Consider the following 17,213-nt stretch of genomic DNA (forward strand, 5'->3'; position numbering starts at 1 on the left):
GGTCAGTGTGACCTTTTGCTCCTAGCCTGTAATTTCCTTTTACAACCCTGAGGCACTTGCTTAAACAGGGGCCATTAAACAGGAAGATAAACAGCTGCCAGAGCACCCAGCTGGTTTCTGCCTGGCATGAGAGAATGAGAGATACAAACATTTACAAATATATATTTTTAAGATCATTTTAAAAATGCAGGTCTTCATCAGATGCCTCATAATACAGATCTTGATCAGATGCCTCAGTGGGAGCTGCCTATTAGCATCAATGACGAAATCAAAGATTTTATGTAGCTTCAGTTGGGCACAAGTGGGCCCACTCACCCTCAAATGCCCCCCCCAAAGAATAAAAATAAATGCAGGAGGGGCAATTCCAAAATAAGCCAGTGAAGACTGAGCACACTCCGTGAGCACCGAATGCTAACTAACTATTCAGGAGGTGGGAAGGAGGGAAATAGGGATGGGGATGGGGGATGGAATGTAGTGAACAGAAGCCGTTCACATTGCACCATTTTTTGTGACAATAGTTAAATGGAATTCCTGTGTCTAGAGATGCTATTTCTTTGTGTGTCAAAGTCTGAGGACAAATGAGAGGGACTGACCATCCTCCCCAGACCATGGAACTTCATTTCAAAATATTCTTTTTAGGTCCTCTTGAAAATTTGATAGCATGTTACTACACATTTATCCAAATTCATACCTTTCTTGCAATGTTGCTTATTATACACATTTTTGCAATATATTTCTCGTAATATAAAGGTAAAGGTAAAGGACCCCTGGACGGTTAAGTCCAATCAAAGGTGACTATGGGGTGCAATGCTCATCTTGCTTTTCAGGCCAAGGGAGCTGGCATTTGTCCGCAGACAGCTGTCCATGTGGCCAGCATGACTAAACCACTTCTGGCCGAAGCCGTGACGGAAGCCAGAGTGCCTGGAAACACTGTTTACCTTCCCACTACAGTGGTACCTATTTATCTGCTTGCACTGATGTGCTTTCAAACTGCTAGGTTGGCAGAAGTTGGGACAGAGCAACAGGAGCTCACCCCGTTGCGTGGATTTGAACCACTGGCCTTCTAGTCAGCAAGCCCAAGAGGCTCAGTGGTTTAGACCACAGTGCCACCCGCATCTCATAATATAATGCAGTTTTATATGTTTTCACTGATACATGCATTCTTATGAACATTTATTTTTGTACACATTTTTTCCCCTTGGAGAATTTCTTCAATGCAGAAATTAGACAAGTGAGAATTTTGAAGGATAGCTGCATTTCAGTTTGCATATCATTTTGAAAAAGTGCCTTTCAACACGAATTGAATGGAATTTCTCTCCCAACCTTAAACTAGGTCAGTTTGCATTAAAAATGTGAACCAAACTGAATGTCTTTCCCCCATCCCTATATTCTGGGCCAGCTGACTGCCCACTGTTGGAAACACAATCCTGGGCTCGATGGACCTTTGATCTCCTCTCACAGGACAGTTCTTCTTTTCTCCCATTAAGTGGTGTCAGAGGCAAGCCACAAGGATGAATGAAACTCCAAATGGGAAATGTAAACAGAGAGACAACTGGTGCCGAAATGGTCACATTCAGCGTCTCCTCCTCCAATGAGCACAAGCTGAACAAAACACTGGCCTCCCCAGCTGCCATCTTCTCATCCATCCCCACATCCAGCTTCCCCAGCCCGCTGTGGAGACCATGCCTGATTGGCACCTGGTTAGATTGCACTCAGCTGTCCCTGATATTTGACACACACACACACACACACACACCCTTCCTGCCATGCTAAAGAACACGGCAGCCCTGGGAAAGAGAAATAAACATGTGAGAGAGGGGAGGTGGGTTGAAAAACAGCAGCAAGCAAAATAGCCCCTAAGAAGTTGCAAACCTCTTTGGTGGAGGGAAGAGTCAGACCTTAGGGTGGTCCTGGTGGAGGAAGGCTAAGCCTTTAGAATATGGCTAATGGGGCTCCATGAAGGAGATCCCTGGACAGAGGTTCACAACCAGTAAGGATTTTGATTTAAAAGAGCCAGTGGGAAGGGATTCCTTAGCCTGGACGGCCTCTTCCATGCTCATCTCCCATCAGCACAGCAGAACAGACGCATCAGGCTCTGCCGGCCAGAGAGATTTTGTGGAGTAGGAGGCATCGTGGTTCTGCTTCCAAGCGGTGGGGCTTGAACACGGGGACCTGTCTTTGCACCTTTGGAGTATGTCAACATTGCTGCAAGCTGCAGATGGGGCCACCGATGGGATACCACTGAGAGCTCTGGCTGGGACACCCAGCACAGAGAGTGGAGGTAAGGCATGGAATCAAAGAGACCTGCATTCTTGGGGGGCTCCCAAGCCATTGGTTCGGGGAGTGGTGGTGCCTCTGAAGGTAATCCTTTAGTTAGCACAGATGAGCAACATCATAAATTTGCAGCAGGCTGGAGGGAAGTAAAGGGAAGTGAAAAAAGAATGAGAAAGAGGTATCCATACTGTGCACACCTACTTATTTCGTTCCACTGTCACTTCTGGTTGCACAACCTATCCAGCAGGTTTCTTATACCACCTGGAACCCTGCAAAGGCTGGGTGCCGGTGGTGAAACCTGGGTGAGTGTGTACATGCATATAGCAATGGTGATCCCTCTTTCAGTTCTCTTGAGAAAAGTAGCATTTCTTTCCAGCCTCATCCAAACTCCTGCTCACATAATCAGAGCAGCAAAGGGAGGAATTAGTTTCCACTTTCTCAATGCATGGTTAGAGTCTAGAACAGAGATTTCTGACTGTGCTAGCAACTGCAATTAAAGAACCAGGGAGCCGGAGCTTTTATGGATTAAGTAATCTGGGATTCAAGAATGGGAGGCCAAGAATAAATCCTGAAAATATATGGGATTGTGGCAAAGAAACAGAGTTAAGTGAGGGAAGAACAGGAAATCAGGACAATATTTTGAAATGGGCAGCGGGAACACCACAGATCCTTAAGATCTGATCTATATTTGGGCCCAGTTGCTGGTGTGACCATCTTCCTTCAGATCTGCATGCTTTCTGGAGTAGTATTAATAGATAATTGTTTTTCTGTTTATACTCTCTTGATCTGAGATATTTTCTAATCCTTCATTTACTTCAACTTCAAGCCATGCAAGAGTAATTGGAAGTAGAAAGGGCAAGTATGCCCTGCAGAGATTTGACCTAATTCAGAGGGTTTATACTCTTCTGTACTCCAGTACTGCATGTGGTGGGAGGCAAAGTAATATTAGCAAGAATGTCAAGCCCTTGCCCCAAAGAGCTTACAATTTAAATGTTGACAGCATCCCAAGCACAGGTGCTCTTGGCTCACAGAGGCCTTGCACATGTCACAACATGGCACATGTCCCCCCCTTTGTGCCAATGGAAGAGGCTTCTAAAAATGATGCCTCCTGTGAAAAGGCAGAGTGGAATTAAATGTCTGTCCCTTTCTCCTTCCAGAGAATGGGGTCACCCACTGAAGTTGACAGGCAGGCAACAGATTCAGGATATACTTTTTCACAAGAAAGCTATTAAATATGATAGCTAAGTGGAACCTCCCTGTTCAGAAACACTGTATCTCTGGGTACCAAGTGTTGAGATAAGTAAGAGAGGATAGGTGTTGTCTTCATGCCCTCCTTGCAAGCTTCTCAGAAATTACCCAGATTGACATACAAGATAGGGCTTTGTTCTACTCAGTCAGAGCAGGTATCTTAGAGAGCTGTGTTAGTCAGGGATATAGAAAAAGATATATTGTACTTTCAATTACAATAATTATTAAGGAATTTATAGAGGCTGACCAATAACATAATTATTTGAGTGGCTCACAAAGATAAAACTATAAATTTCAATATGAATTATAAGAACAATTGCAGCACTTTTTAAATATACAATCAGTGTGATAGAAATTCAGATTTTAAAACCTTGGGAGAACAAAGAGGCCTTCAGCTGGCACTGAAGGAGCCAGGTGAGCCTCTCCAGTGTACCTGGAGTGTCACTGATGAAAAAGGCCCTCTCCCTAATAAGGATTGGGAGCAATTCAATTCAGCAACTAATTCTCACTTTCTGAAACAATCCCTGAACTGAAACACAACCATTCCTTAAAAAATTCACACTTCTCTTAATTTTGAAATGCAATTCCCCAGCCGAGTGATATGTGCACAAATGTATTTACTCAGGTGAACTGTGCATAAAGATGTATACATTAGTGAAAATTATTGAAAAGTGCAGTACAACTGGGAAAATTCCTTTGCAAAAATGTGTCTACTAAGCAAGATTGTGTGCAAAAATCTGTGCAGTAGAAATTCAAAAATGCTGATTAATTTTCATGAGTGTTTTGGTTTTTTAAAGACAACCCTGCAAACCAATATGGTAATGTGAAGAACTCAATTTGAGAGAAACTGTCAGATTTGCCGATCTCTTCTCCTGAGTAGCCACTCACCTCACAGAGGCAGGAAGTGGACAGGAGCCAGTGAAAATCTTAGTATGTTAGCCTGTCCTTTAGACTGAAACTGGCCAGTTAACTCTAGCTGGGAACATCAGCGTCCCAGAGGTGAATGAGAAACAAATTGTCTCAGGACAGCCTGTCCTGGGTTAATCGCTCCTGCTTTGCAGTGTAACACCTGACCCTGCAATTCAGTCTATGCAAGCACCCAGGATTAGCTTAGGTTAAAGGAGAAAGTTATTAAACTCCTGTTTATCATTATTTCCTGTTATGCTCATAAACACTTCCAGCGGCTTGGACAGAATAAGCAATTGTAGTTGCTTGTCAGCTATGCTTGACACTGCCAGGGCAGCTGGCACACAGGGACAGATTTGAAATGCCATGAAAGGGTAGGAAATGGTGTCAACCTTTTTTTCTTGGAGTGCAATAATATTTCTACCAATGGGCAAGGTGGTGGAGATGATGGGAAGGAAGACACTTGGCTTTTCTGCCTCAGGACCAACCTCCCCAGCCACACCGAAGAGAGGGATCAAACTCAGACTGGAGCAGTGGCATTAGGGGAGACGAGGATTTTAATAGGGCTGGTCCAATACATTTTGCTGCCTGAGGCAGCACAGGCCTCTCCTGCTTCCATATAGTGAAGCTGATCAGACTAGCAACAGCTGAACCTTGTTTTAGGATCTTTCCTTCACAAAACCTGAGGACATTTGGCAAGCTTAGGAGGCACAGGGCAGCCTGTGTGGCACACAAAAATTCTGCCTTCAAGCACTTTGTTACCACTCTTCCCACCCCTCACATCCACCACATGAAGCGGCTGCCTCACTCTGCCCAATATGAGGGCCAGCCCCAGGGATGCGGACTTATAAAAATTATTGCGGGGGCCCGGGAAAGCTCATGAATAATAACTAAGCTCATGAATATGCAAATAAAGTGGCGCCGCCTCCTCGTGAGCGAATAGGGGAGAGCGTGCTGCGCCTATTAATCAGCTCCAAAGGAAATTGGGTGGAGCTTTTGCTCGGGAGGGAGGGCAGGAGGCATGCAGGCAGCCCGACCCTGTGCATTTTGGGCTGGGGGAGGGGCGGCGATGGCGCTCTGCTGGAGGGGCGCCGGAGATTATTGGGGGGCGGAGCCCCCCCAAACGAATTTTTGAGGGGGCTCGGGCCCCCTCAAGCCCCATGGAGTCGGCGCCTATGGCCAGCCCAGAATTTTAACCACATCATTTCCCCAAATAATTCCTTCCTAAAGCTGTTGGTAGCCTGCAGCATATGTACAAATGGTCAGATACCTGTATAATATCTGTATCCTCCCCCCATCCGCTCCGCTTTACAAGGCTGAAAGCTATTGAGAGTGATTATTTTAGATGTGGAAGAGGGACACCCTCTCTCCCCTGTGCTGCTGCTTCACTTACAGTTATAAGAAACCAAGCAGCTGTATACAGTGCTTTAATGTAAAAAGAAAGCATATTTGCTACATCTTTGGGCTGTTCCTGACAATGTATTTTAGCGAGAGGTAAATATGGGATGTGGGTGGCGCTGTGGGTTAAACCACTGCCACGTGGGCTTACTGATCGGAAGGTCGGCAGTTCAAATCCCCGTGACAGGGTGAGCTCCTGTTGCTCACCTAGCAGTTGGAAAGCACATCAAGTGCAAGTAGATAAATAGGTACCGCGTCACCAGGAAGGTAAACGGCTTTTCTGTGCGCTGCTCTGGTTCGCCAGAAGCAGCTTATTCATGCTGGCCACATGACCTGGAAAAACTGTCTGCGGACAAACGTCGGCTCCCTCGGTCTATAGAGCAAGATGAGCGCACAACCCCAGACTGGATCTAACAGTCAGGGGTACCTTTACCTTTTAAATATTGTTTGAGGAGGAGCTGGTGGCTGCTGCTCCCCATCACAGCCAGCCCCACACAAACGTGTAAGAGCCTGTGTGAGGAGGGCACACCTAGCAGAGGCCCAGGGACAAGACCAGGGGTAGGCAACCAAAGCCCAGTGAGCTGGATGCGGCCCAATCGCCTTCTCAATCTGGCCCGCAGATGGTCTGGGAATCAGCATGGTTTTACAAGAGTAGAATGTGTCCTTTTATTTAAAATGCATCTCTGGGTTATTTGTGGGGCATAGGAATTCGTTCATCCCCCCCCCAAATAATATAGTCTGGCCCACATGGTCTGAGGGACGGTGGACCAGCCCACGGCTGAAAAGGGTTACTGACCCCTGGATAAGACCCATGCCTTGTACGGAAAACGTTTCAGTCTGCAGCATTTTCTCCAAGCAGAGTCTCCTCAAAATCCAGTCGACCTTCTTTCAGCTATTATAGACGATGCTCTGCTAGATGGACTCAGTGGTTTGCCTTTGGGTAAGGCAGCTGCCTCTGTCATCTCTGGGAAGGGCTGAAGCTCATAGGAAACAGGACACCAGGACCACCAAGGAGGTGCAAGAGAACCCTGGAGAGTCACTCCCAGTCCCCACAGGCCAGGTGCAGGCAGACTTCAGGCCTATAGGATCTCCCTTGTGTCCACCAACAGGGCCAACTCTTCTGTTAGGTCCCTGTTAGGATGTGGAGCAGGGCGTGGAGTGGAGGCGTTGGGAGACAGAGCGGCATGTGCCAGGCGGACTGGTCTGCTGTGGTGGAAAATGCTGTCCTGTCACCAGGGCTGAAGCAAGATTCAGCTGCTAGTCCACTTGACTTTGATACATGGACTGGGAGGTTCAGGCTGACATCTCCACTGTACACCTTTAGGTAGCAGGAGAAAACATCCCTCTTCAACCTGGCCTTGGGCTGGGGGTTATGGTTTATGCAAGGGGGGGTTATTGGTTCTGTTCTGTTCTTGCTTCTTTAGGTATTTTATGTTTCTTATTTTGTATTTTTATGTTGTGAACTGCTCTGAGGTCTATGGGTGAAGTATACAAATTTAATAAACAAATAAAAATAAAATGGGGAGTACAAATTTAGATCTGAGTTTCTACAGATTTGAACACAAAACTGTCCGGCACAGCTGCACAATGATTTGGTCTAAGCTAAGGCAACCCATTAATATTCTTCTTTTACAGGAAACAAAATGACAGATAAACTTTTTTTTAAAAAAAAAAACTTGCTATTTTACTTGTTATTGTTAAATTTGGGGTATCAGATTACCCAGATCTACCTTCTGCTCACTTCAGTTATAGGAGCTATATGAGCCGGCCAAAAGGTAAAAGATAGCTTCCAATATTCCTAACAGCGGCAGGTAAATAAAAACTTGAAATAGCATCTGCTGGATCAGGCCAATGGCTCACTTAGTACAGCATCCTGTGCACTCTTGGCGCACCTGCCACTCCCAGCAAGTGACATTCAGAGAACATTGTGGCTGGTGGCCACTGATAGCCTTCTGCTCCTCCATGCACTTGTCTAGGCCTCTTTTAAAGCCATCCACGTTTGGTGGCCATCACTGCCTCCTGTGCTGCATGAAATGCAAAACCCTCCTGAAATAATAACGTTTTATTTAATTTAAGGGATTTCTTTTTTAGAATGGCTCAATAAGCCCCAGAAATTCTTTAATGAAAGGAACATCTCTCCCCCGCCCCCCTCAAATATAAGCCTACTTACTAAATGGATACTTGATTCAAAATTTGTATCTTACTTTGTGTTGTTGTTGTTGTTGTTGTTGTTGTTGCTTTTGCAAGCCTTGACATTTTAAAACATGAATTTCATGGAAGAGGTATAAGGGAAGGACAACCTACTTACACTATTACACAAATGCACATTGATCAAATACTTTAATCAACTTTAAAGTCGTGGGAAAAGTTCATTTCATGTATTTTCCACAAACATCCATAGAATATTTGAACAATGAGGCATTTTATTTTTATTTTTTTAAAGTTTTTATTAAATTTTACAAAATATAAAAAAGATACAAAGACAAGGACAAGAAAAAAAAGAATAAAAAGACAAAATACATACTACAAAATACAACAATACACACATTAAGCATACATTAAAAACTGATAATTAAAAGAAAAAGCACATATAAGAAAAACACAAACATTCCTTCTTTCTTAATTCTAGATCTTAAATTCACATATTCTCCTGACTTCCTCGCGTCCCCCGTTCTCGTATCCCTTTTCAAAGTTGGTTCAGCAAATTCATAGCCCATTAATTTATCTGTTGTTGGTTTAATCTTAAATTTTATCTTGTTACTAGAACCCCCGCAATTCATTTCAATGTCATCAACATTCAGAAATTTCTGCAGATAGATTTTAAATTTTCCCCAATCTTCTTCTACTGACTCTTCTCCCTGGTCTTGGATTCTGCCAGTCATCTCCGCCATCTCCATGTAGTCCATTAGTTGCATCTGCCAGTCTTCCAAGGTGGGTACATCTTGTGTCTTGAACAATGAGGCATTTTAATTAGTAATTCAAAAATAAATCAGACCTAGTTACGGATTTCAGGTTGTTGTAAGCACTGTGTTTGTATCCCCTTGTAAAAACCTGCACTTTCAGACAGTTTTAGACAAAACTGCAGTCTGTGGTCACCTATGGCCCATGTGTTACTAGTTATTCAGATCAGTGACACATTCTTGAAGCTGGTTATAAGAAGAAATGTGTTAACTGGCCCAAAGAGTCAGAATGAGATTATTAAGGTTGCTTCTGCTCTGGCCCTTTTCTCTGGAATGAGAAGTGTATGTTATGGCTACACCAGGCAGGCTGTTGCTACAGTTTTAAGGGTCTCTGAGCTTCCTGTTTGCAGGTTCAGCCCACTGCATAACTTCCCTTTCAGTGTGGCTGGTGGATTAGTGAAAACCGTATTTAATCGAGTCTAATGCGCCATCAAATCTGATATCTGAATCGAACAGGTATCTGAAGAAGTGTGTATGCACATGAAAGCTCATACCCATAACAAACTTAGTTGGTCTCTAAGGAGCTACTGGAAGGAATTTTTTTTATTTTGTATCGAATCTAACGCACACCTGTTTTCAGAACCTTGAAACCAAAAAGAACATTTGCTGGCGAATGTAAATGTGCCATTAAATCAAATGCACACCTGAATTTTCACCATGTAATTTGGCCAAAAAAGGTGAGCATTAGATTCAAGTAAATATGGTTAATTGTCCTTAATATTTGCTTCCCACTCAGGGGAAAGTGAACACTCTCTCTTTCTCCTTTGTATGTGAAAGAGCTTATTTTCCTACAAAATAAATAAAAAGGGAAATCCATCAAGGTAACCAGTAATGAAAACCCCTCTCCCAGGGGAATCCATTACTGATTTCCCCCGCCCTCAGCAACGCGGGAACCGGAAGCAACGAAACAGCGAGGGCGCGATTGCTAGAAGGGTCGTCCCTTGGTCACCTGACCGGCGGCCGCGGGGGAGGCCGGGAAGGGCAGGCGTCAGCTGACCGGTGGCCGCTCTCCGCGCGCGCCGCTCCTCCGGTTCCCTTCTCCGTCGAGGCCCGGCGCGTCTCTTCTCTGTCATGGAGCGCGACGGCAAGGCCGCCCGGCCCGAGCCCCGCTTCGAGGCCAACCTGGCCTCGACCCTCAAGACGCTGCTCTTCTTCACCTCGCTGATGATCCTGCTGCCCATCGGGCTCTACTTCTTCTCCAAGGCCTACCTCTTCGAGGGGCTCCTGGGCATGTCGACCCGAGACGGCTACTTCTACAGCGCCGTGCTGGCCGTGCTGGCCGTGCACACCGTGCTGGCGCTCTTCGTCTACGCGGCCTGGAACGAGGGCGCGCGGCAGGGGCGCGCGGCCAAGCGGGACTGAGAGGCGGCCCGCGAAGCCCCCGAGGGCCGAGTCTCGCCCTCGCCCGCGCTTTGCATCATTCCCCCCATTCCAGCAGCCTTTGTCGTTTTTAAATTGCCGCTCTGCCTTCTAGTCACAGGTATGTAGCCGTCTTGGTCTGCCGTAGTCGAAACCAAACGGAGAAATTCCTTCGAGTAGCACCTTAGAGATCAGCTCCGTTTGTTGTTGGTGTGAGCTTTCGTGTGCTTGCAGACTTCTTCGGATACCAGGGAGCTCCATGAGCCTCGAGACCTGGCAGAGTTGGGAAGACTTAGAAGGAGCCTCGACAGGAGGACGGATCCCGGAGTCGGTTTCCACAATCTGCCTGCAGAATGCTGCTCTGAAACGTTTGCTTGCTTAGTAACCTGCCTGGAACGGTTTTGAAATGAAGAAGAGAATTCGTCAAGTTGAACATGAAGGATTTGAGAGCTTCGCCAGCAGAGCCTGGACCAAAAATGGTTGAAGTTCGTGTGAAAGAGACTTTATTCCTGTGTCTTTTAGATTGGGGGGGGGGTTCCAACTTCAGGAGCCTTGACTGACAGTATTCTGTCTACAATTCATGGTTAAACAGTCACGTGATAATTACACTGATAATTACAAGTTTTCTGCCTTGCCACTCATGTCTGTTTAACATTATTTGTTGTGGAATTATGGGGGAAATCGCCACTTTTATGGTGGCAGCACTACAGTACACCAAAAAAACTTCTTTATTTCACTGGAACCTGCTATACAGGATTCAGCACACAAGCCCAGCTGAAATGCACCAATGTGCAGCTAACTTGGGTTAGCTGTTTCAGTAGCTAATGTGAAGTCCTGCGTAAGGACAAATTTTTCCTTCAGGTGAAATTAACTTTCACAACTTTCCTGAATCTTGAATATTTTATCATTACCCTTCTAAGGTTTTATATACTCTGTTTTTAAATCCTAACATAAGGCATAAATCCTGGGATTGAAAATGTTTACAAATGAGAACCACCTACTTGTGTTACTATAAAGCACTAGGAATAAAGGAATATTTTAAAATGTAAGGATGTAGAATAGTGACAGTGTCTTAAGGGGATCTGTAAATAAGTTTTACGCTTTTTAAAGGAGGAGGAATCTAATGTTGGGCAACTTGCTGCTGCTTTATATGAATTGCAAATTTATTTTGTACTGTATTGTGTTGAAATTTCTCTTTCCTTCCCTTATCTATGGAATTGATGTATTGTGAACCTTTTTGATAAAACGTAAGCATATAGCATAAAAATAAAAGGGATTTCCTTCTCAATAAGCTTTATAGGAGGGTTTTGTTTAGTGCTTTTGGGGGGGGGTACTCAAGGATGCACAATATGCACTGTCGCCTCTTTCCCCCCAAATGTTAAAAGTGTGGCATTGTAGCAACTTTATGGTGAGTACCAGCAACCTTTTCCTTTTTTAAAAAAAGCACTGGCTTTTCCTGTGGGTGTGTTCAGCGTACAATTCGGGGGGGGGGCAGTGCAGCATTGTAAAGTATTGTGTCGAACTATAATTTTTATAGTGCAGAAAGTCAATGCCACAGCTGTGATAAAGGTTCCTGGGTGGAAAGTTACTCCAAGTTATCCAGTTGAGTAATAAAAAATTGTTTGTAATGTTTGAAGTAGGCAAAATTAGCCTCATTGTAGGTACCTCTACAGATCTTTCCCCTAGAGAACATAGCAATTATTTATTTAGAAAAATACTTTAGACTGCCTCTTAAACTAAATAGATGTATTCAACAGTGCTTTGTTTTTGGTTGTGGGGGGGGGGAGTTTCTTGTTTTTGTTTTTTGAAGTTTTCACTATAAAAGAAGCAAATTAATCTACAGGAAATAAGGAGAAGAAAGAAACTAAAGAAAGAAGAAACTGAAGAAAAAACTACAAGATCCTCCCTCATCACTATAACTTAGCTTTTATCCCCTGCAGAGGAAAGTGTGCCTTCCCCACTCTCACCTGGGCTCATCCTTCTCTTCCCACAGCCTCCCACCCCGGGAGATCTCCCATGACCTGCCTCTCACACAGGGTCTAAACTGTCCTTCCTCTTCATCTGAGAGAAAAGTAAGGAGAGAAAAAAGAGAAAGAAATAGATAAAAGGACATCATTTGTCAGTTGTGTATACAGTATTTCTTAAAAATAGTCAAATGCTCAATCTAGGTTATTCAGTTAGAAATCCCTTTAATGGTCATTGTTTTCCCAGCTGTCCAGTGCTCTTCAGTTCGTTTACTTTTTCCAGTGCAGAAAGTTGTGCTGTTTAGCTTATTTTTGTTGTTGTTTTGTTAAGAGTGTTCTAGAGAAGATGGTTATTTTACTGATGATTTGTCAATATGATTTGTGTTGTAATTATGTCGTTCTGTTATTGTCATGTGAGCTGTGTGAGTAAAAAGTGGCAAAGGAATATAATAAATGAAATCAGGGTGATGTACAATAAAATCTGTGAATGCAAAAAGCATGAAATACCATAAAATCAATACAGAAGGCAGGTAGTGAGCTTGATGCCCACTGTACATGCTGACATGCTGACATCTCCCATGTTCCTGGTTCTTTACAGGAGAGAATGGTGAGGTTTCTCAGTGCAAATCTTCAGATTCCAGCGGTGAGGAGGAGGCCAACGTGGGGAAGAAGAAGCCACGTAGGCAGAGGACTCATTTCACCAGCCAGCAACTCCAGGAGCTGGAGGCCACTTTTCAACGGAATCGCTACCCAGACATGACCACCAGGGAGGAGATTGCAGGCTGGACCAATCTGACGGAGCCCAGGATCAGGGTGAGCGGAGAGCTGTGTTGAGACAGGCAGCAAGTGTAATTAGAGATGCAAAAGCTGGGGTGGGGGGTCAGAAAAAAGCAACACCCCATTCCCCCCCAGGCCTTGCCTCTCATTTTTCCAACTGAAAAACTGAAAATTTGGGGGAACATGAAGAGGGGGGGACATGAAATATTGTCTCTCTTACAATAAGTGAAATGCTAATGCACAATTATTGCATCAGCGACATGCTGCAGAATACGTCTGCAAAAAACAAACAAACACCAGACTGGAGGGGCCTCTAGAAATTGCTGGGGCAGGGCAGGAGTGAGGTCAGGGCAATGCAGTTGCACTAATGGGAGCACCAAGTTGGCAGCTGTGGCGCTTCTGCTGGTGTAGGCAGCTTTTAGTCACTCAGAATGTGTGGTGTGAATATTGTCTCCCATAAAAAGCTACAGCATTAGAGAATAATAATTCATGCTATGCTGTAGGCATCATATTTAAATGGTGGTCCAACCTCAGGCATGCTTGGAGGAAACCGATTACTTGGATCCATTCCAGTGGCTTCAGCATTTGCCAGGTCACTGAAACTGCCTTGGCTACCCTGGGTGATGGCATTTGTTGAGAGAGAGACAAAGGCAGTGTGACCCTGCTCATTCTCCTTGGCCCACCAGCGGCTTTTGATACTGCTGACCATGGTATCCCCCTGGAGCACCCCTGGGAGGTGGGGATTGGAGGCACTGTGCTTCAGTGGTTCCACTTCTACCTCCAGGGCCATTTCCAGAAAATAGCTATGGGAAGCTGCTGTTCAGCACCAAGGGAACTGACCTGTAGTGTCCTGCAGGGTTCCATATTTCCTTACCTGCTATTCAACATCTATATGAAGCTGCTGGGAACTATCAGGAGATTTGGAGTGAGATGTCAGATAAATGGATGACATCCAGCTCTATCTCTCTGTCCCATTTGAATCGGGAGAGGCAGGGATGGAATGAATGTGGGTCCATAAACTGAAGCTGAATTCTGAAAAGAGAAAGATGTTGTGTGTCCCAAGTTTTCACACTTGGGAGATGGAGTTGCGCACTCTTGCAATGAGCAGGTCTGCACTGTGCTCCTGGGTTCAACTCTGTCCCTGGTGGTTCAGATGGCTTCAGTGGCTAGGAGTGCCTTATTCCAGCTCTGCCTGATCTACCAACTATGATGCCTATTGGATAGAAATGTCTCGGCCACAGTATTCCATGCTCTGGTAACTTCCAGACTGGATTATTGAAGATGACTCAGAAACTTCAATCAGTCCAAAATGCTGAGGTTCCATTTAGAGCTCACAGACTCCTGTTTAAAAACAGCTGCATTAGTTGCCAGTTCATTTTCAGGCCCGGTTTATGGTGTTCACATTAGTGTTTAAATCCCTAAATGACTAAGCCTTGAGTCCTATCAGGAAAAAAGGTGGGGTATAAATGAACAAATAAATATATATATAAATACTTGTACAATGATCCCTTGGTTCTCAAACTTGATCCGTTCTGGAAGTCCGTTCCAAAAAGTTCTAAAACCAAGGTGTGCTTTCCTATAGAAAGTAATGCAAAATGGATTAATCTGTTCCAGACTTTTAAAAACAACCCCTAAAACAGCAATTTAACATGAATCTTACTATCTAACGAGGTCATTGATCCATAAAATGAAGGCAATGAACAATGTACTGCAGTCACACAATCAGTCAATCGATCAGTAGCTGAACCGGGTTTCACACAGATACAAAAACAGAACAAAAAAGCCACAAAATAGCAAAAACAGACAGACCTCAGCGTAACATTCAAAACAGAAGTGTGGCACTCAAATCAGAAGTGTAACACTCAAAATGGAGCTTGTTTGGCTTCTGAAAAAAGTTCGTAAACCAGAACACTTACTTCAGGGTTTGCAGTGTTTGGGTTCCAAGTTGTTTGAGTACCAAGGTGTTGGAGAACCAAGGGACCACTGTATACTGCAGTTTCATAAAACATATCAATGTGGTTTTCTACAATTCCATATGCACAATAAAAAACTATCTCAATGTAAACTTGTAAATGTATTTTATCCTAAAATGCACATTCATAAGGCATTTTTGTATGTTTTTGAGCCACAAATAATACCACAAAACCTAGAGAAGTACTAAATCTGAACAATAATTTTGTATCGGCCAGTTTATTTGTTTGAGGAACGAATTAAGTCAGTTTGATTAAAAATGTGGACAAAAGGAAATTCTTAATCAGTTCACTCAGCCACTGAATTTTATGGACCACTGCACTGGAGAGTAGAATTTTCCTTTCTGCTTCTTTCTTCCTTTTTCTCCCTCAAGGTTTGGTTTAAGAATCGCAGAGCCAAGTGGCGGAAAAAGGAGCGTCACCAGCAGACAGAGCTCTGTAAAGGGCCGTTCAGCTCCCAGCTCAACGTCTTGACAAGGAACCCATATGAGGACCTTTACCCGACCTACGCCTACAGTACCTGGGCTCCCAAGGGGCTGCATGCCAACCCCATCCATAGCAAAGGGTTCCAGCTCTTCAACTCCGTGAACATCAATTCCTTTCCACCCCAAGGTGTGTTCCCAGCAGCTTCAGCAGCCTCCACGTCTGGTGTCCCATCTCTGGAAACCTTCAACAGCCTGGCAAGCCCTTCTGGGCCTCCCAGTTCACCGTATGGACCGAGTGCCTCACAATTCTTGTACAGAGACCCCTGCAACTCAAGCCTGGCTGGTTTGAGACTCAGAGCAAAGCAGCCACAGGCCCCCCTCAACTATGGTTCTCCTCAAAATCCAGCCTTGGGCCCCAGCTCCAGCCACTACAATTTGGACAGGCCAGTGTGATGTTGGGGCCCAAAAGAAGGATAGCCTGACGTGTTTCCTTAGAGCTCTTACTGGCAGTGGTTTCCGGGAAGGGTTTGCCTCCATAGTTTCCCTTCAAGGGGTGAACAGGATTCACCAGCCCTGGAAAGATGAGCACGTCTAGCCTCTTTCAATCTGGATATTGCCAAATAACCACCTTTCATAAGACTTTTCACACAGTCACCTTTCATGGAGACAGTGCCTTCTCTGAAGCTCCAGAACCTGAAGGCTACAAACTGCCAATGTTATTCTGGTTTAATCTGAACCAAGTTGTGTCAGATGCCCAATGTATTTTTATTTCTTGAGTAGGAGGCCAGAGAAAGTGAATGGCAGGACTTTGGTCAGGCATATAGTACTGTTAAACGGGGGAGCTCATCTGTTATGACCAAAAGCAGAGCCCCAAATGAGGAGTGATGAGGGAACAGAGGAAAAGCAAATCTAAGAAAGCCAGTAGGATACTTGGTGTTGTGTTGGTTTACTGTTCTGATCCAGTCAGGTCAGTTTCACCCAATCCATTAACTCATTGAAGCCTCAGATAGTCATTCCCAAACTGGACTGCCTCTCAGTCATTGGAGCAGGAAACATTTGATCTCTGGGTTGTGGGTTCAAGGCCAATGCTTGGCGACAGTTTCCTGAATTGCAAGGGGTTGGGTTAGATGGCCCTGGCAGTCCTTTCCAATTCTACAATTCTAGGATTCAAAGGTTGAGGGGACTCTGGGCAAAACGATGGCGCTCCCTTTCACCACATATGCCTACATTGGGGGCCCTTTTACAATTAGAAATATGTACTGGGGGCCGGTTTCCTGAAACATCTTGGTTCACCTCCTCCCAATGCTCTTGAAGTTGAGTTGTTCCAGGATACTATGGAGGAATAAAATGACCACAAAATATGGTAGCGCTGGGGTTGCTGTGTTTCTGTGGCAGTGGTCTTTTTTGGGAATAATCTCCCCCCTGAGATTATTTATATCCAACATGTTTTGAAGATTTGGCCAAATTTAACATTTATTGTTTTCATTATCAAAAGGGGGGAAACCATCTCTCTGCAAAGCTAGGAGGGTAGCCCATTGCAGCCTTCTTCCACTAAACAGCCACAACATCTCCACCCTCATGTATGTCCTATAAGCTAATCACTGCCTGATTGCCTTGAACTACTCAGGATTGCTCTGAGCAAATTTTCTAGAGGTGGTGTGTAAGGATAGGGGGGAAATTTGATTCAATTTGAAGTTAAAGGCAAAGCTGTCTAATTCACACTGTTTAATAAATATGTGAACCAAAACACAGTTGTCCTTTGAAATTCATGCTTCTCCAGATTTTGCAATGCAGATCTTCAGCCAAATACAAAAATGCACATAGTAAAGCATGCAGAAAAATGTATGCATTGGTGAAAATAACACAAAAAGCATTATGTTAGGGGATTTTACTTTTCAAACTAGTGTATATTAACATAAAATTGCATGTGAA

At 44.4% G+C, this 17,213-nt stretch overlaps 2 protein-coding genes and 1 long non-coding RNA gene across 5 annotated transcripts in view; 2 read left to right on the forward strand and 1 right to left on the reverse strand.

The window, feature by feature from the left end:
- The window catches only part of LOC309536552, a 208,973-nt gene that overhangs the window by 132,502 nt on the left and 59,258 nt on the right, over positions 1-17,213 (reverse strand). The window lies entirely within an intron of this gene.
- Positions 1-17,213, forward strand: part of NEURL3 (neuralized E3 ubiquitin protein ligase 3) — a 215,137-nt gene that overhangs the window by 60,560 nt on the left and 137,364 nt on the right. The window lies entirely within an intron of this gene.
- Positions 1,841-16,686, forward strand: LOC309538078 (pituitary homeobox 3-like). 3 transcript variants are annotated; one of them, XM_082233334.1, is made up of 3 exons: positions 1,841-2,281; positions 12,708-12,922; positions 15,231-16,686. In XM_082233334.1, exons 1-3 carry the CDS (start codon positions 2,194-2,196, stop codon positions 15,732-15,734), a joined length of 807 nt encoding a protein of 268 aa, XP_082089460.1. In that variant the 5' UTR covers positions 1,841-2,193; the 3' UTR covers positions 15,735-16,686. The 3 variants fall into 3 exon arrangements, 1 of the variants encoding a protein (XP_082089460.1); XR_014222098.1 differs by lacking the exons at positions 1,841-2,281; positions 12,708-12,922; positions 15,231-16,686 and adding exons at positions 9,748-10,266; positions 10,380-11,417; XR_014222099.1 differs by lacking the exons at positions 1,841-2,281; positions 15,231-16,686 and adding an exon at positions 9,749-10,266 and having other exon boundaries at positions 12,708-12,845.

The sequence above is a fragment of the Podarcis vaucheri genome, assembly GCF_965113315.1.
Source record: "Podarcis vaucheri genome assembly, chromosome: 7".
In the NCBI taxonomy this organism is placed as follows: Eukaryota; Metazoa; Chordata; class Lepidosauria; order Squamata; family Lacertidae; genus Podarcis; species Podarcis vaucheri.